Here is a 19813-nt window from a genome sequence, read left to right as displayed (position 1 = left end):
GAGTCATTAAAGAAATGGTTGTAAGTTGAAGACTACCTGCAATGAGAGCTACGGTAACATTCAATTTAATAGACCATCTGTGACAGGGAAGTGTGTCTGTTAAATCTGGCTGTCTGTTAAAACCAAATGTCTAGCACTGACACAATTTCTATCAGTGGCTAATTGATGTTTTTATGCAAACCATGTAACTTGATGCAGATGATGTAACATATGCATAGAATTAATTTGTAAATTTCTACTATTATATCTAAACAACAACAAGGTACATGTAAATAAAAGGTTTCATAGTATGGCCAGGTTTCATTTTTCCCACTATTACCTGCCTATGCTGAATCTATCAATAAGCTGGAAAGGCTAATTACTTTCTATGGCCCGTTCTGCCAACATCTTAACTGGGTAAATAGACAAGTTAGTTTACTATGGAACCATAAGGAGGTGCCAACCTTAAAGTTCTCACTTCAATGGGAATACACAAATGCCCGATAGGTTTATAGCTCCTGAATCCTCTGACCTACTGGATAATCCCTTCTGATGCTGGTCTAGGTCAATAAAAGAGTCTTACCGCTCCTCATGGTGCTGCAGATGACCGTCTCTTCCTCCTTCTTGCCCTTGTTTGGCATCACCCCATGTTTCACCCACAGGGACAAGGTAAAATGGTCACTCAGTCCTTCAAGAGCTCCAGTTCCACTGCCCATGGGCACCTGAGTTGCCTGGCTGCCGTTGAACCAATAGATGAGGCTGCTGTCCTGGCTGTAATGGACTGAAAGGCGCGCTGTCCAGTTGGCCATGGGGCCTGGCACTGGCAGAAGATCTACCTCACCTCGGGCAGCACCTGGAGGGACAAGAGAGGACACTCAGAATGGGGAAGTTTCATCCGATGGTCCATCTGTTGCTTTGGGTTGAATTTGCACAGAGAAACTTCCCCATAGGTTGTGATCTTCAAATCTTGTGTCTGTCACTTTTAACAATGCCTCAATGTCATTCTGACTAGCCATAGTTTAGAAACTCCGTCATCAGACTTTCTGGGTGAAACATTCTAGAGACCTTCACTGCCTACTCTTTAGAAGGTTGACCTAATTTAGGTAAAGATTCTTTTAGAATACACACACACACACACACACACACACACACACCCCTCCTCCAAACGTAACTGGATAGGAAGCGAATACATACCACAGAGTTTACGCAGTGACTTTTCAGAGTAATTGTCTCGATCACAACCTTTGGCCACATGATTTGTCTGTAACTCCACAGTAGCTTGGATGTTCCACAGAGGCTCATCACACGTCTCCAAATGGATGCTGGGGAAAAGGGCAAGGCTGCCTGTTCCAGGGATGTACTCAATTCTCTTATTCCAACCTGTTGCAGATTAAATTGTGTTAGGACATAGTGCTGGAGACTTTCCTCTGCTAGCTGCTCCAGTTTAGACAAGCCTCTGAGCTTCCTTTAAAAAAAAACTACACAATCCATCATTATTCTAATTACATACATATTATATTTTACCCACTTCTCCCTCTAGGAAGCTAAGGTAGCAAGGGTGAAGGCCTTTTCAGATCTATTTAGAAATAGAAGAGTTATTTGTGTGTTAGAAAAAGGATTTTTCTGCTGGTAATAGAGGCATACAGTAATATTCAAGACTCAGTCTTTTGACTGAGAGTTATAAGGACATTAGAGTATAACAGTGTTGCAAAGTTTGATGTCAGGTGTGAACAATCAAGTCCAAATGTGAAAATCCAGTTAAACTGATTTATTGCTACTCATGGCTACGCATGGGAATATTTTCAGCTAAAGCTGTTAAAAGTTAGATACGGGTCAATGGAATATAAGGGTTGGTGGACTTAGCTGATTGTAGGCTCATTCCTCTTTTAACCCCGCCTCCAGGTTCCGCCACTCTTTTCTCTATATTTGGTATGGCAGCACATGTGCAGAACAATTTACAGTGAACTGCGCACGCGCAGTCACTAAAATCCAAAATGGCGGCGGCCAAGCAGCAGTGAGGGAACTGCCAGTTCTGCGACAAAGGCCTGAATTCCACTACTGGTTCGATGAAACTGGGCCAAACTGGGAGCAACCCACCTCTGGTTCAGATGCTTACAGGATTAGGGTTACTTTACCCTCCCACTAAATTTGGAACTGGTTCTTGCAATTAACTGCTTCCAGTCCAGTTTGCCATCTAAAGACTAGCATTGATCTCATTGAATCCTATGAGGGGCAATCTTCTTTGAGTTCTTATACTCAATCAGGGCGCCTGATACTTTTCCATTAACTGTTGGACAAGTGTCCCCCCCCCCCCAACTTGGTTCAATATAAAAATCAATGGAACCTACATCAGAACCAATTGATTTGCACAATCACCCAGATAACACAATAGATGGAACAAGTCCAACCATTGTTGGTTTCTGTTGCAACATGAACTTACACACACATCTTACATAAGGCCTTCTCATTGCATTCTGACACACCCAATTCTCACTTCCATATAACTAAATGGGCAGAAGTCTATTCTTATATATAACCCTTTTATGCTTCTTTCAACAACAAAAATCATTCTTCACAACAGATTACTTACCAGCCGCTACCTTTTAACAGCCTTTACATGTCTTAGACTCTGTTTCTCTACCTTTAGAAAACATTCTACCAAGGAATACATATTTCCCGTAATATTTTGCCATTTATATATTACTTGCAATATTCCTTTCATTTTCCCCATCAAGCACCACTTAATTTTCAGATTCATACTCCTGGTGGCATTATACAATTTAATAATTCCTGCAAATCATTTAGGTTTTCAATCAATATTCTTGTCCCTGAGGCATGTACTTGTAACATCAACACAAGTACCTCTTACAAATATATTCATGAATGCATCAAACAACTAAAGGGACATCACACAGCCTTACCTGATTCCAAGCTTAGTGTCGAATTGCTTGCTGAGAATTATTTTTATTCTCGTGTATAATTTACTTCTATCACATACCACTCACATTGCGTTCAGCAATCAACTTTCAGCTCCATAAACATTTCATAATTCAAGTCTATCCATTTTCCCATACGAACAAATGAATAATTACATCAGAACATTTTTTTACATGTTCATAAACTGCATGCTGCTACTTCTCAAATCTTGCTCATTGTCATTTCGCATCCCTCCAGTTGGAATTCTGCCATGCATCTTTCCTGGCAGGCTTTAATCTTGTTACCTTCCCATTTGTTTAAGGGAGCAATCCTGGCATTCTTCCAATCAGCAGGCAGGGATGTAGTCTTCGCCCAGAGACACCTTCCAATTATGCCCTGTACATTTGCAGTCTTTTCATTTTTCAACATGCTCACAGCATTTGTTACTTCTTTTTCACCATTGTTTCGTACAAACATTTACAATATTTGCTTCAATTTCACACTGACATATAGGTAGTCCTTGACTTATGACCACAATTGGGACCAGAATTTCCTTTGCTAAATGATGCAGTTGTAAAGCATGATTGCATCGCTTGGCAATGGCAATCCCTGCAGACCTGGTTGCTGTCATTAACTGAATCCCACGGTAGTTAGGCAAGGCAACTTCCTGCTGGCTTCCCTTAACCAAAGTCGGTGGGGAAGCTGGCAGGAAGTCACAGGCCAGCAGGCAGGTAAGTGGCTGCTGCTGTGTTGGGGAGGAAATGAACGGGTGCATAGGGGGTGCAAAAGTTGCCACAGGGGTCAGAGAGGGTATGTGGCAACACATGGCAGTGCACAAAAAACATCAAGTGAGTCGGGGAACGTGTGTGGTGGTGCACAAGAGGCACTATGTGCTGAGAAGGCTGCACAAGTGTGCATGGGATGGTGTGGGTGTGTGAGGCAGCAAACAGGTTGAGGAGGGTGCATGGGAATGCACAAGAGGTGCCCATGTGAATCGGGGAGGGTGATGTGATGGTGTGCTGGGGTACACGTGATGCATCCCACAGACTGGAGAGGGCATATGAGAGGCATCACATGCACAAGGGAGGGTATAGGGGTGCATGAGGAGCACTGCACAGGTCAGGGAGGATGCGCAAGAGGTGCCCTGCAAGTCAGGCAGGGTGCCCAGGAAAGAGAAAAGGGACTTTGTCTTTTTGCAATCTTCCCTGCCCACTTCCCGATTTATGACATGACCGTGTGGATGCTAGAATGACTGTAATCCTCAGGATCACTCAAAACCACTATTAGTTCACCACCATTTCAAACAGTCACTGAACAAATGATCCTAAGTCCAGCTCTACCTGTATTACAATCATTTCCGCACAATTGTAGCATTTTGTGACTTTAGCTTCATCCCAAATCATGTAATTGCTTTTTATATAATCCCATTAATTCTGCTTGAAGCTCTTCGTTAGCCATTCCCCACTTCCAAAACAAAACTACCTTGTCTTTTTCACCTTTACTTCCTCTTAACAAATACCTAATTCTCTATACATATATTATCTTCATGATTTGTACATACATTTTCTCATCCACAATCTCTTTCACTTCATCATCCCACCAATTCTACCTTCACTAGTGCCAGGTTTACTCCCACTGGTCTTCCAGCACAGGGGTCCCTACCCCCAGGCCATGAACTGGTACCAGTCCATGGCCTGTTAGCAACCAGACTGCACAGCTGGAGATGAGTGGCAGGCGAGCGAGCAAAACCGAACCCATCCCCCACCCCAGGTCTGTGGAAAAATTGTCTTCCACGAAACTGGTCCCTGGTGCCCAAAAGGTTGGAGATTACTATTCTAACACAAAAAGGACACATATATTTTGTTTCCCAACACACCCAAAAGTCATGATCACATGGTTGTTATTGCTAAGTTAATTTTTATATTGCTCTTCCTTTTTTCTGATGTAGCATGATAAAAAGCCTTGATCTTTGGTCATCTCTAGGAAACCATCCTAAATTTCCTAATAAATTCCTATTGGGCAGTTTGTGGTTAAATTAATATTTCCTTTGCTCAAGGAAGGCCCCCTTGAGAATATCCCGATGATCTTAGAATGGCTTTTGGAGCTGCCATTCTGATATCAGCATCAAGTTTCTTTGTTCTTCTATTTAGAATCTTGATGGTTTATCCAACGCAATGTGTGCCCAGCACTGACAAAGGGCATATGTCATACTGAAGAATGACTTTGTGGAGAACATTATAAAGTTCTGTTTGCCAGAATAGATTTTGGGAAAGAATTGGCATCTGGGTTTATTACTATTGGTGGCAGAAAGAAATATTGGTTCTGTGTAAGGGAGATATTTTTCCCCTGGGGCAGAGTTAAGAATTAATAGAATTCTCCTAGCGTCACATTTCTTCTTTTCAATGTTCTTTGGAGATATAGTGAGGCATAAAAGCCTCTCTTTTTTTACCAACCTCCCAAGACACATGGCTTTTCCTCACCTTTTGTTCTGCGTCCATTTAACTTCCTTTTCGTTGACTTTTTAAAAAATAAATAAAACTGAAATACTTCCTTTAATATGATTTGATGGCATTGTTCTATTTGATCTCTACATTTGCTGATAATGTCATCTGCTGGTATTTTAAATGTTGCACTATTAGTTGACATGCTGTATTATTAAATGCTTTGTGAATACTAGTGCATAAGAGGTGAATAGAGCAATGCTCTATCCATTACTCATTAACAGACCTTATTTTGATGAGACCAGTGTGTGTGTAGCTGGTCTGAGCGGGACCAAGGGTTACTGTGAAGATGTAAGCATCAGTGTGAAATATAGGACAGTTTCCATTAATGTTAAACAAGTCTCATGCTGGAATGTAAATGTTTGTTTGATTGATTGATTGATTGATTGATTGATTGATTGTTATTATCTATCAAAATTATATGACAGTGAACAATAAAGCCATAAGTTTGCCATAGTGGAATACGTGACTCCAAACTCATGCCTGAAAACCACAAGTATCATTTTGGAGTTCAAAAGAACAGGAATGAGATTCATCAAAGACAAAGGTTTTAGGAAGTTGTAGGACAATGTTTTGTTTAATTTTTACCTGTAACTAATTAAAAGAGTTATTCACCGCAAACTAATGAGTGTTCTGTTTTTAGAATGCAGGACTTACCTTGTTGCTGTGTACAGTAAACATAATCTTTTTATAAACTTTTTTTTTAATGGGGATGAGATTGAATTAACAATAAAGATTTGCTAAATAAATGCATTGAATACATTTAACCAGACTACCCACATATGTTTTATACAACTTTGACTTCAAGTGCTGATTCCAAATCTAAAATTTTTAATTTAAATCTTTCTTAAAATGTTTCATAAGATGTTGGAGCAAACTGTTGGTATCACAAAAGGTCAGCAAATAGTGAATTACTTAATTAATTATTACTAGTTACAGTAGTTCTCATTTAACAGTGATTATTGGGTGGAATTTCCATTGGTAAGAGATGTAGTCATAAAGAGTGATGTCACATCACTGCTTTGCTTAATGATAGAAATGCTGGCAGTCCCTGATGTCATTGTTAAGTGAGGATTGCAGATTGTTAAGTGAGGAGCTCCTTGTGACTTCCTGCCATCTTCCAACAAGCAAAGTCAATGGGGAAACCAGCAGGAAATTGCAAGTTTCAGGCAACTTGCAAGCAAGAATGAGGGCAGGTAAGTAACTGCTGCAGTGCAACATGAGCACAACCAAGTATGTGTGTGGAGTGATAACTGCTGCTGGTTGCCAGAGGGTGCACTGATAGCTACTGCAGCTCTGGATGAGTGCAGCTGGCAGGTGTATGCTAAGACTCTGTGTGAGGTTTTGCTGTAGGTTGATGCATGCTGCAAAGTACAAGAAATTATCCAGGGTGCTCAGCAGAAAAAGTAATGGGAGCGAGGGCAACTTACAGGAGCAACTTGTGACATTTTCTGCAGGTTTTCCTATTGACTTTATTTTGGAACACCATTGTTAAGTGCAAACTGGTTACCAAGTATCCGAATCATGCAAAGTGGTACTTTCAGAACAACGTAACTAGATTTTGATCTTGCGTATCTTGGTAGAGAGACTTTTTCTACTCAATCTTTTGTATCAAAATATTTTAGGCAGCCAATGAGTTACAACAATCCTACTAAGGAGACCCAGAATCTCTTGGGTGCTTGTTACTAAGATTTTTTAAAAAAAGACAATCACAAGCCAAATAATTTTTAAATGCATACTCCGTGCTATTTAAACTTGAATAATGCCTTCCCTACTGAAAACTCAAAACATATCCCTTCTTACAATCTTTTACATGTCTCTTCTGTATAAAACAAAGGGAAAATTCATATTATTAAACAAGTGGACAAGAACTGACTTAAGAATGAAACCAAGCTGCATCACTGTTTAAAACAGGAGTCTCCAAGCCCCAGTCTGTGGACTGGCACCAGGCCGCATCATACGTACATGCCCAAAACCGGGCTGTGCAAACAAGCGAAGCCCCATCTGTGGGATGCAGGGAGCACATGAAACCACGGCCCCTCCAGTCTGTAGAAGAACCTCACGCCACAGAACTGGTCCCTGGTGCACAAAAGGTTGGGGGCCACTAGTTCAAAATATCTATGGCACCACTATCATCAGTAGCATCAAACACAATACAATTCGTTTGCTAGCCAGCTACAAGTACAGAGTTGTTTGGATTTTGTTTCAAAAATATTTATACCCTAAACTGAATTAAGATTGAAAAATGTAGCTAATTTATTGGTTGAATTACTCAATTACTGAATTAATTATAGTTTTTAATTGATTAAAAATAGTGGAATATGATTCGGGCAACAGATTTCATTAACATTATTTTTAAAAGAATGGTAAAAATGTCAACTGCTTTTATAACATAGTTCATTATCTAAACATTTATACAGACAAATGTATGTATGCCTCTATGAATACAATCCTACATAAATGCATTTATGTATGATAATGTATGCCCACACGTTGTGTACGAAAAAAACAGGCAGTGCACAGTGAATAATCCCCTCTTAAGTAAAAAAGGAAGAAAAAAATATGGCTAAGGATTCAGATGACAATAGATGAGATCAAAAGGATAAACAGGTAATGCAAATGCCTCTGAAAAGAGTTTCATACCTTGCCAACTAGGTTTACAGGTGGGCTTCACCTGAATTTCAACCTCAGCATCATCAGAGGCTCGTTTCTTGCCACAGTCATATGCTGTCACTGTGAATTTATACAGGCGCTCTCCACTGTACTGCAGTTTCTCTGTGTTCTCAATATTCCCTGGTAGAAACAGTACAGCCCCACATTAGCAGACCAAAGAGCCCCACAGAAAGGCAAAAGAGAAAAAGGAAAAGGCAGATAGAGGAGCAGAAAAAAGCAAGAACCATTAAAGAGTATACACGAAAAGAAACGCCATGTTGAAAGCAAAACAGAAATCTGTTTTCTAAGTCATATATATATATGTGTGTGTGTGTGTGTGATGTGTGTAAGTGAATTTAGTCTGTGGCAATGGGGAGAGAACGACATTATATTTGTTTTACATTTTAAAAAACTCGCAAAGATCTAAAACCTTAATGTGACTCCCAAATAGCTTTAATTTCCACCTTTAAGAGGGAAAAAATACCAAGCAATTCTGTCATTCATGAGTGTTTATACTTTACATAGGCTTGTTCCACAGCTGTGCCTAAAACTGCTTTCCAACATCTGGGTCAATTCAACCTCCAGAAGGTAATTTAGGTTCTTACCATCATTGTCAATCAGGAAGGGGACATTAGGAGTCAAGATCTCATAGTAGCAGATCTGGCTGTACTGAGGGGAGCAGTCACCATCAATAGCTTCTACCCGCAGGATGCGATCATAGAGTTTTCCTTCCGTCACGGCCACGCGATAAAGCTTATCCACAAAGACTGGAGCAAACTCGTTGACATCGTTCACCCGCACATGCACTGTGGCCCTGGGTGGAGGAAGGGGGAGTAGTAAGCAACTAGGTCTAGAGACCCTTTCTTAAAGGAGAAAAATGCTAGGCAGTAACAGTTCCTCAATCTACCTCTATACGATTACTGTACGTTGTCCCAAAGGTACTTTTGAAAAGGCAAATTGGAGATTGTTGGAGTTTTTTTTTCCCTTGAAGACACTTTGCTTCTTATCCAAGAAGCTTTTTCAGTTCTCTGAAAAAGCTTTTTGGATGAGAAGCAAAGCATCTTCAAGGAGGAAAAAAAACCCCAAGAAAGTCCAGTTGCCTTTTGAAAAACACTTGTGGGACATCCTTGATCTGGATGATTGAGAATCTCCATAGACATATTATTGTACATTGATTTACCTCATCAGACTGTTACATAGATTAGTAAGACCAGAATGCATGTGTACTATACTTCATAAGACTCCTATAAGGATGGCTCAGGAGACCTCCTCCATTCTTACTACAATGCTAGCGAACATTTTTTGAGAAGACAGCTTTTAGGCCTTCCCTCCCCATCAAGATAATTACTCTTCCAGAAATATTTATATTTTTCATGCAATGCTTTAAAAGTAGTCCGACTAAGGGAGAAGTAGTCTTAGAGTGGCCTTTTCAAAAAGAAAATAATGATCACAGGAAGAATCAAGCCCTTTAACGGCTAGCATCCATTCTCATTTGCAGGTCTTCCATTGCCATATTGAAATGAATGTGGAAGACATGGACAAGGCCTTTGCTTAGATGGCAAGTAGTTCTTCATAAGCTTTGAATTGTTTTGAGAGAAGCATTTTAAATTAAACACTAGATTCTACTGATATACACATTACGTTATGTTGGCTAATGTGAGCAGCAGAAAGAAAACACAGAATTTTACATGCAAGAGACTCTTAAACATCTCACTGCAAGCCAAGAAGCAATTCTACTCACTTCCTGAATAAACTAGCTCACTAGTGTACTCCAAGAGATTTAGCAGGTACAGAGGAAAATCACTGTAGCACTGAATCCAATAACTCTTACTTGTGGGACTTCTTGGTGTTGGCACCATCAGGACCCTCACCGCAGTCATAGGCTTGGATGGTGAAAGTATGTTCTTTATGAGCTTCACAATCCACCGGCTCTTTTGCCCGGATCAACCCCTCTCCTGTGGCTTTGTCAAGGATCACTGCTTCAAAAGGCACTCCTGCACCATGGATCCGGAATCCACAGATCTCACCTAGTGTCCCAAAAGCAAATAATACAAAGCGGAAAAAAGTGATATTAAGGGGAAAAAAGGAAACATAGGAAGGAAACATTATCTTTTAATTCTCTTCTATCCTTCTCTCCTCTGCCCTCTTCATTAGCATGAAATAAGCTGGCAACTTTCTCAAACAGAAAAGCTGGGTAATATTAAAATTGGCAGAGGAAAAGGCTGGGAGTTTAATCCATATCTAGTTGGATTCTTTTGAAATATTATTATGCCCAAGCTCCATTAAAACCTGGTAGCATTTTGAGTACTTCCAGGTTATTTCAGCATCATAAGTGCTAGGAAACTTCTCAGTAGACTGTGCTTGACTTAGTGAAGAAGCACAATTAGGCTTTGGCTGATTTGCTTTTTGTTTCCAATATCCAAATGTCAGGTTAAAGATTCTCACCGGTATCCAACATTCACCAATTCAATAGATTGCAAGTGTTGGAAGGGGCTAACAGTGTCTTCTGAGATTGGTAGGTTTTAATAACACAGAAGTAGAATTTACAAGAGGCACCTTTACTGGGACCTGGGAATTACCTCCTTCTGTAGTTATTATTCAGTACCATTTCCTGGGAAGCCCATTCATCTGAAGCTAATCAGTATAGATTCCTTGCTGATTGAGAATGGACAGCCAATTCAATTACTGTATCTGGAGCCATGGGAGGACAATGACCTAGATCCAGTTCACAAATCACTCTAGGACAAGTCTTTTCCAACTCTGCAGATGGCAACATCCATCAATATTAAATGAATTTGAGCAATCTCCTACCCAGACAAAGCAAGAATGAATATTGAAAGCATTTATGCTTTGCTAGGGTAAGCAAGACTGGTCCAAGCCCCCTCCAAATCATTGGGGATCATAATTATATATATATATATAATTATTGAGCTCACACTCTGCTAAACCAGCAACAAGTTATATGTGAAACTAGGCACAGTTTAAGATGTAGCACAATATACAAACTTAATAACTGTGGCTTATTATCTGCTGTTTTAATCTAAGATCCTTAAAATATGTTGATTATTAAAATTTTGTAAGCTGCTCTGGAAAAACTGAATTTTCACTAAGATATAAACAAAACATTGCAAGATCAACATTAGTCACTGTCGTTTATGTCCCACTAATGGAAATATGTGCTAAACCCAATTAGAGAAACACCTCTTGTATCTAGAATTAAAGAATGGATATATACAATAATTTCAAATGCTCAATCCAAATTTGGTTGTGGTCCTTTGATTGTGTGTAGGGCCCGAATAAATGATCATCTCGCCCTTCACAAAACTAATTTAATGAAATTCACGGGCTCTTGATCCATTCCTGGTCCCAATTTGAGAAGCTGGCCGAACTTTATACAAGATTTTGAATCTCTAGTTGCTTCAGTATCTAGAGTGCTTTCCCCCCCATTCTTTATCCTAAGGCAGAATTTCCTAACAGTGGCAATTTCCAGACAAGTGGATTTCAGCTATTACTTCCTGGTAATTTAAGTCTAGCGCCCGTTGCTATTCTGGTGTCAAAGATGATTTTATTCTCTCAGGTTTTTTCATTTATGAAATGCATATTGCTATATAGGGGCATTTTTAGGTCCCCCCCCCCAATATCTTTCTGACTTTTATGCCCATTTGATACTAATCTCTATTAGGGTTTACTATTGCATTTTAATTACTTTTCTTTTTTTAAACTAAGCCATGCTAAGTATGCTTTGGAACCTGTTTGAAGGTTTCCTGTTTTACGCACTTCATAAAAGAAAAGATATGAAACGTACGATGAAGCAGATGTTCCGTGCTGCTCTCTTTTATGTGGAGCTATTTCCAACATAAATGGGCCTCGGGCACATCATGTCTCCCAACACAATTTATAAAGCCTGTCGAATAGTGTGTTAATTGGAAAGCACTATTCAAGCATTCAGAAAAGGAGAATATACTCGCTATAAAAGGTCCCGATCGGCTCTGCCTCAAAACATCTCTGTATACAACACAACTGTCTGCAAGGGAAATGCCTTTCTGTTTGAATGTACTGTGTTCGTTTCCATTCGAGCAACAACCCTGATAATACCAAGCCTTCTGCTTGTATATAGACAGAGAATGTTTACAATTGCTCATGAATATCTTCTGCAAACATCCATGCTGTATGTCCTGTGTGGAGAACATCCTTCTGAAGGACAATGAGCTTAGGAGTCAGAGATAGCACTCACATACAGAACAAGCTTCTTGACCAACAAGCAAACACAGCTGTAATCCGGAGAGAGAAATGAATTCACTGCCACCACATTTCCTATATGTCAGAAACTTCACTCTTACTACCAATTCCTGACTTGATCAGGAACAGTTTTATGTATCCATTAGGAAATGCCACTAAGTTATAATATTCAAAGACTGTTTATATTATGGAAAGTACTATAGCCTTAGACTTTTTATTGGAACATGCCAACATTAAAACTGTAGCTTTGGGCCTGCAATATTATGTGAGATCTTCCCTTTTTGAAAAAAAAATATGGAAAGCTTCACAAATTTGCGTATCATCCTTGTGCATTATGTGAGATCTTTCCATGGAACATCACAATATACAGCTCCTAAGGCAAGTCTCTGTCAGAGATTTCTATATATGAGAAAGTCTAATAACTTCAAAGATTTTTTTTTCATTCCTCGCTGCCAAGCAATTTCACTAATCCATCTTAGTCCATCATATTTATTGATTCTGCTCTGCGAATTTAGATTATACATTGCACAAATTATCTTGAACTGCAGATTTCTCAAACTTCCTAGGAAAAGAATTAGTCCTTTTTGGCAGGGAATGCAGACAACTCTGCTAACATGTTTTAGAGAAACAGTAGCAGAATTGTCATAGGATTGGAGGATCTTTATTACAGGAGGGGGGATGATAGGAAATACTCTGTTAGTACACATGCTTTACTAATGCTGAGAAGCTGCTGACAATGATTCTTGGAGGACCAGGAGAACTTAAACCATTCACAGACCATGAGATGCTGAAATCTTGAGAGGAAATGCTTAGAGGCTAGCTTTCTTTAATTTCTCTTTGAAGTGATATCTCCTGCTGAATTATTCCTATGTGTCATTGTATCATATTTCTATGTATCGTTGATTTCTTATATTTGTATGGATTTTTCTATCTGTTTCATATAGAAAGAGCCTATCAAAAGATACATTTCTAGATGGAGGCTATTCTTTCTTAAATAACTGGGTTAATTAGGTGTTTGGTTTGGTGTGTAAGAAAAACAGATTACAGTAGTCATACGAAAAGATAGGAAGATTACTAATGAAAAATACTTGTCTTGCCATAAAATACTTGAGGCAGGACAATTGCCAAATAAAAAGGGAAAAGCGGTGTGGAAAAAAACTCTTTTCTAAAGGAAAAGAAATTGACTCTTTGGTCCATATCTTCAAAGTAAATTCCTTCACCCAAAACCCCAAGAAGGGAGGAGGGAGGAGATAGTGAAAAAAGGTTAAAAGCGCTGAGACCCAGCATTCTTTTGATCACAAAGACTGTGGCCTAATTCCCAGTCTGGGGTGTTAATCTGGATCAGGCTTCCTTACGTCTATTCTTTAGTCAGAAAAAAAAAATGTGCCAGCTAATTCATTATTTAATCACATTGAATTTGACCTTTCCTTATGCAACTATAGTGACTGAATTGACAGAGGCTTCATCACAGCATTTTTGTTTGGCTTCAACTTGCTACACAGACCCACACATTTGACAAGTATGGTTTAGGCTTTGGTGCATTGCATAAAACAGGTCATTTCACAAGCCTCAGTTGATCTCTGGCTAAGGACTTGAAGGTAGCTAATGAAAAATGTAGCTATGAGCTCTCCTGCCAGTGACGTACCTGCATAGCGCAATGGTGCATCCTTGTCCAGAGCGAAGAGTGGAGGGTTCAGGAGGACAGTATTGTCATTCTCCATGACAATGCCTTGATACTCAGCTTCAATCCAAGGCTTGTGCTTGTTGGCTAGAAGCATTGGGAGCGCAAAAAGGATGATAAACAACACAAAAATCAATAGCCTCTGAGTTCTTATCCAATGACATTTCTAATGCCTCTCATTATACCTCACTGGCAACAGTGAAGCCTCTTAATTGCTTTCTCAACTTGCATTTCATTCTGCCCCAGAATGAGCAGAGCAAACACTTGAAAAACCCATACAATCCTCTCCCTGCCAATAACCTTAGTAATAATTAAGGCTGCAAATTGTGCACAGTTCATTCAAGGAATGCGTATTGGGGCCAATATTCAGTAAAAACCATTGCAGCATGACTGAACAGGTAGTCCTCAACTTACAACTGTTCAAAGTTACAATGGCACTGAAAAAAGAGACTTATGACTGTTTTTCACACTTAGGACCATTGCAGCATCTCAATGGTCACATAATCAAAATGCTTGACAACTGATTCACATTTATGACGATTGCAGCATCCTGGCATTCATGTGATCACCTTTTGTAACCTTTTGACAAGCAAAGTCAGTGGATAAGCCACATTCACTTAATAACTATGTTATTAAATTAACAACTACAGTGATCCACTTAATTGTGAAAAGAAAGGTCATAAAAAGGGGCAAAACCACTTAACAAATGTCTTACTTAGCAGCAGCAATTTTGGGCTCAATTATGGTTATAAGCTAAAGATTACTTGTTGCAGTTAGATGGGAGAATCTACTTGTCAAATATGATCAACAGTCCAGGATCAACATTCTGTGCCATACTTTTTAAGCATGTCATCTATCAGCAGGGGCTGAAGCAAATCAAGGAAATACACCCCCGCCCCCTCCAAGCAAACTCCAAATAAGAGCTCAAAATGCTCCTCGGTGACAATGGGCCTCTCTAGAAAGTATCCCAGTGTTTGTGCTGACATTTAAGCTAATTCACAGGGTCTGGCTGAGGTTAAATGGAGAAGGAGGTCAGACAATGCCACCCTGAGGCCCCCGTGGAAAGGATTAGAAACATGTATCATAATCCAGCCCAGAAAGGAGTGGTACATCCTGGTTACATCCTAAATCCTGCTGGTTTCCACTTGCCAGAGCAGAAAATATGGGGGATATTTACTGAGGCTTTTCAGCTCAGAGAATTGTGATAGATTGGAACAATGTCAATAGCAGATTTTCACTTGCAGAACCCTCAGTAGCTAAGGCCCCCTCCCTCTGGCAGGGTATCAAGAGAAGTATCAAGGGATTAGGAAGGTATTTTAATTCCTTAATGTGTTGCTTAAAGGGACAGATATTACAATAGCAGCTTTCTCTTTTATTTGGCTAAAGGACATTATGGCTAAAAAGCAAAGAGATTGCCTAGGAATTAGATGATAATTTTATATGGCTGTCACCATATCAGAGACTTTAAAATCATATTTAGTAAAATTTATACAGCAAATACTATTCAGAATGTAGATAATTTAAAAAATATCCTTGTATTTTCTTAATTTTCATAGGGACATGCACTTACGGACACGTATACTTTCTATCCAAATTGATTTTTTTAAAAGTATAATTCAAAAGAGTAAAATTAATATAATAAAATTAGTATTAATGCCTAGGTAGAAATCATAACAGTCGGTATATTTTGACACATTGTAAATCTTGTAAATTAAATCCTTTCTGATTGGTCAACATCTTGAAGTACGTACATTTTAATTCAGGGTTCAGATAAGACAAACACACAGGGGAGATCAAATTAAGGGAGCTTAAAACATCACAATTTGTAACTCTACAAAGAGAGCTTTTGAGGGACACCTTTAACAAATGAAGGCAGATACTGTACATGTCCCAGGATAATATTGCAGGATCCAATCTGGGTCGGTCACTGGGAGAGAAGTTCCATGAGGATGGGTTCCAACACAAGTCTGAAAATTCGGGAGACTAAAGATCTCTGGTCTTGCTGACGGACCCAAGGTTGGATCCTGCAGACACATTTATCACCATCATTTTAAAAATTCCACCAGGATATGTACACTTATAATCATATTCAGCACAAAGAAGCCCTTTGCTCTCCAAGAATAGATTAACTGGATTTCCATAGTAGAAAGATGTGAAGGGATGGCAGAAAAAATAAAAATAAAAGAGGAAATGAAGTTACTTATAGTATTTAGTTTTCTTTCATCATGACAAGATTAATTTAAGTCTTCAAGAGAAAAGCAGATTTCCAACATTCCCATCTAAGAGGACCTGATGGCTCAGGCATCCTCACTCCTGCCCCCTCTGTATTATTCCACAGTCCTCGTGTCTCCTGCTCTGTCCTGGCGTATGCCATTTTCCTTCTGGCCTCACTTCATGGCCTGAAATGCTAATCTTGTTGGCTGGAGCCAGTCCAGACAACAGTGAGGCTGCAGCCAGCAGGAGGCTCCAAAAAATGTCACAAGCCCAGAAATAGCAAATTAATCTTCATCACACAACCTCCAGGGCAGGGAACATGGAAGATGGAGATGAGAGAATAAAGGGAGAAATCGTTATAAATGAACACTCCTCCTATCTAACCAATCCCTAGTAAACTGGGTCTCTAGAATTAGATCACTGTGTCCTAGTTACAAACCCCATTTCTCCACATTAAATCCTACAGATAGAATTGTGTTCCATTCATTCATGACCACTTTAGGGACATTCAGAATGTAAGGACATTTTCCACAGGAGATTATTAGGAACTTTAGATAAAGCATCCACTTGTGCACCACAACTCCATCTCTGGTTTGCCACTGACATGAATGACCCTCAAACAGTTGGAGGTTAGTTCCATGAGAATATTTCAAGTGACATCATTAGAAATGACCCTGTAAGGTGAACAAACCTTCTCAGAAAAAGGACTTAAAGGGGTCAAAGTGGAGGCAGACATATTGGGCACAGGTGCATAGTCATCTGCTTTGACCCCTGGAAATTGCTATGTAAGAACATGGAGGGTTTATATGGATAATCTTCCTGGCAGGCTGGTCAGTGTTTAGCATGAAGGAAATGCCATTTGGAGTTTCCATCTGAAGTACTTTGATGTATCTCATAGTACTCTATGCCAGTTTTAAGATTATTTGCTGCTCTTTTATCCTTGGTAATTTCTTGATGGGTTCTTTAGCCAGAAATGCAAGCAGATTTTTGCATGAGAAGTAAAGCCAAACTTTACTGTGTGATAGTATGTGTTTGGAATCAAGATTGTGGACCAGCAAGGACCACGTAGTCAAAAATATATTTTGTTGAGTATTAGAACACAACCTCACAAGGTCAGAAAATGAAAAGCTCTCACAGATCACACAGAAATAATATGTAACAGATTCTGTGGTATTGACTTTGAGATAACAGCCCTGGCCATCAGTTCCAGTGGCTTTTGAACTGGCTTAGGGAAATTCATTCCTATCAGCAACAATTAATGCTAAACAGCAAAGAGATGGCCTAGGAGAAGAGAGGTGGAGGCATGGAACAGGTGGAAAACATCATCTTCAGGTTTTGCCTGTTAGACTCCAGAGGCTTCCAATTAGCCAGTGTTCAAAAGGGGTTGAGGGACTAGATGGTTTCATTTAGCCAAGAAGTTCTTTTGAAGCCCTTTATATTCAGCAGATGGTATCAAAGCTGAATTGAAAAGGTGCCTGGAAAGGACCTTAGTTGGAACCTTTAAAGCACTTTGCAGCCAACCAAAACTGGAAGAATGAAAAATAAGGTAAATCAGAACAGGAGAGGTTTGTTGTTGTTTTTAAATGCTATATTGCAGCAGAGAATCCGAAGCTTTAGGGTTACGGCTGTATGAAAAGGCAGAAGAATGTAAATCAGAGTATTCATCTCGCCGGATTGTTTTCAGAGCTGCCATATTTAAACAAATAAATAATCCAGTCCAAGTTGCATTCTTGCTTGCTTCTGTCATGTCTCTAAGGCACCTTACGTACATGACCTGCCCTTCTTTTGTACCCTTGTAACTCAAAGCTCTTGCCCCGTGGCCTTTGCTTCAAGCACGGGAAAGGGGGATGATTGCAATGGAAGGACAATGAGCTGGTGAAGGGAGAATAAAAGGAATCTGCTACTCCTACCAGCCACCTGAAGAGCCCCAGTTTGACAATTTCTCAAAGGATACTTTAACAAGGGACACAAGGCCAAGTCAACCCTCAGTGGCTACGTGCATTTAGAATCGGGTACCAGGGAGCGAGATTCCACTCTATCTGCAGAGCCAACAAGCGCACTGAATCCTAATGCTGCTGCATTGCCCTCCCCCTCCCCAATGCCAATTTTTAAGGAAGAAAGCCATGGCAATAGAAATCATATGCTTTTTCACACTCCGTCTCCTTCCTTTGCTGCAGGCTGGTGCTGAAAGATGACTCAGTCTCCCCAAAATATGCAGGACCTTCAGCCCCTTCCTTTGGTTTCCATGCAATATTACTCTATTTCCCCAAGAACTATTGTTCTTAGTTAAGACCTGTGAGCCTAGATCAACCTAGCCTTGTCTCTCATTTTCAGGCACCCAGATATGCGTGCAAATATATGTCCTGTGTTCGTGTTCAGAATACTGACGCTTCTGGAGAGTAGCATCCCTCTCTCTGTTCAGCACTTCGCCCATTTATAAATGCAATGGTTTCCCCTCTCCTTTGCTTGAAATTAATAGATTTTGCAACCGTGAAAGGAACGGGCTGGCAAACCCACTAAGGCTGCAAGGAAGAGAAGATGGCAACTAGCCTAGAAACAGAGAGGAGGGGGTAGCAAAGCAGCTTCATCACGTTTTGATCCTAAGAGACTGGAATACAGAAGGAGCCTTGGGAATAGCTGGGCGTGTGATAAACGATAGGCAGAAAATGAACGGAGGGGAGAGATAAACAGGCGGTGTAGAGGTGGGTTGGTGTGCAATCCAAGGAAGCAAAGCAGGGGAAAGGGGAAAGGGCTCTGATGCTACAGAAGGAAGCAAGTGAGAAGATCCAGAGGAGCAAAATAGCAAAAGCGGAGAAGGAGGAGCGGGCAGCCCCACGGTTAACACCAAGCCCTGTTTCTCCATCCGCTTCTCGGCGTTCCCGGGGAATGGACGGGATGCATTAGAAGGCAGGAGAAGAGCTGCGCTCCAGCTTTGACCAGATGGGAAAGGCACGGAGGGCGCTCAAAGAGCTTCCCAACCACACACCCACACACCCGCCCAGCCCAGCCCTCTCCTGGGGGAGTCCGGGCGCCTCGACTTGGCTCACCTTTGTTGCCGAGGGTGCAGGAGACAAGGAGGAGGAGGAGGAGGAGGAGAGGGGCGGAGGCGAGGGGCATCCCCCAGCCCATTTTAGAAAAGCCTTGGAAATACCGCTCGCTGCCCGGGATAGGCTCGGTCTCGTTCGCCGACGGAGAGTGCCTTGACGGCTGTCGTTACGATCTGCTCCCACTCAGACCCAGCGGTCGGTTGTCGAGGCACTGCCCGGGACGGGGCGCCAGCTGGAGCTCCCGGACGCCTCCTTTCTCCGGTCCGGCCCAGCCCCTGTACTGCAGCATGATGTCAGCAGCGCCCGACGCTGATTGATGGGCCCTCGCAGCCAATACGAGGGGCGCCCCAGCCAGGTGCTGCAGGAGAGGGTGGGGACCAAGACTTAGGGGTAGGGGAGGGCGTGGGAAGGCCAGAAGGGAGGTAGGGTTGTCTTTTTCTGTGGGAGGTGGGTGAAGGCGGGCAACGTGTATGCACGCCAGCGCCCTGCAAATAAAATTTGGGCAAATAAAATAGGAACTTTAGAGGGACATGCAGTTGGCAATGAGGGTTTCCCCCCTTCCGCTTCCCCAACCCCGTTTTCCG

General features: G+C 40.9%; 1 protein-coding gene across 2 annotated transcripts in view; it reads right to left on the bottom strand.

The window, feature by feature from the left end:
- CLSTN3 (calsyntenin 3) overlaps nucleotides 1-19475 on the bottom strand; it is a 37045-nt gene extending 17570 nt beyond the window's left edge. For both annotated transcript variants that reach the window (XM_081943031.1, XM_081943032.1), the window contains exons 1-7: nucleotides 19230-19475; nucleotides 13933-14055; nucleotides 9880-10075; nucleotides 8654-8862; nucleotides 8040-8189; nucleotides 1174-1359; nucleotides 563-832 (exon numbers count right to left, since the gene is read on the bottom strand). In XM_081943031.1, coding sequence (XP_081799157.1) covers nucleotides 563-832; nucleotides 1174-1359; nucleotides 8040-8189; nucleotides 8654-8862; nucleotides 9880-10075; nucleotides 13933-14055; nucleotides 19230-19311 — 1216 coding nt within the window. In that variant the 5' untranslated portion in view covers nucleotides 19312-19475. The remainder of the gene's footprint in view (nucleotides 1-562; nucleotides 833-1173; nucleotides 1360-8039; nucleotides 8190-8653; nucleotides 8863-9879; nucleotides 10076-13932; nucleotides 14056-19229) is intronic.
- Nucleotides 19476-19813: the final 338 nt, after the last annotated feature.

The sequence above is a fragment of the Natrix helvetica genome (assembly GCF_964273705.1).
Source record: "Natrix helvetica genome assembly, chromosome: 2".
Taxonomy (NCBI): domain Eukaryota; kingdom Metazoa; phylum Chordata; class Lepidosauria; order Squamata; family Natricidae; genus Natrix; species Natrix helvetica.
This window is presented reverse-complemented; position numbering and strand designations above follow the sequence as displayed.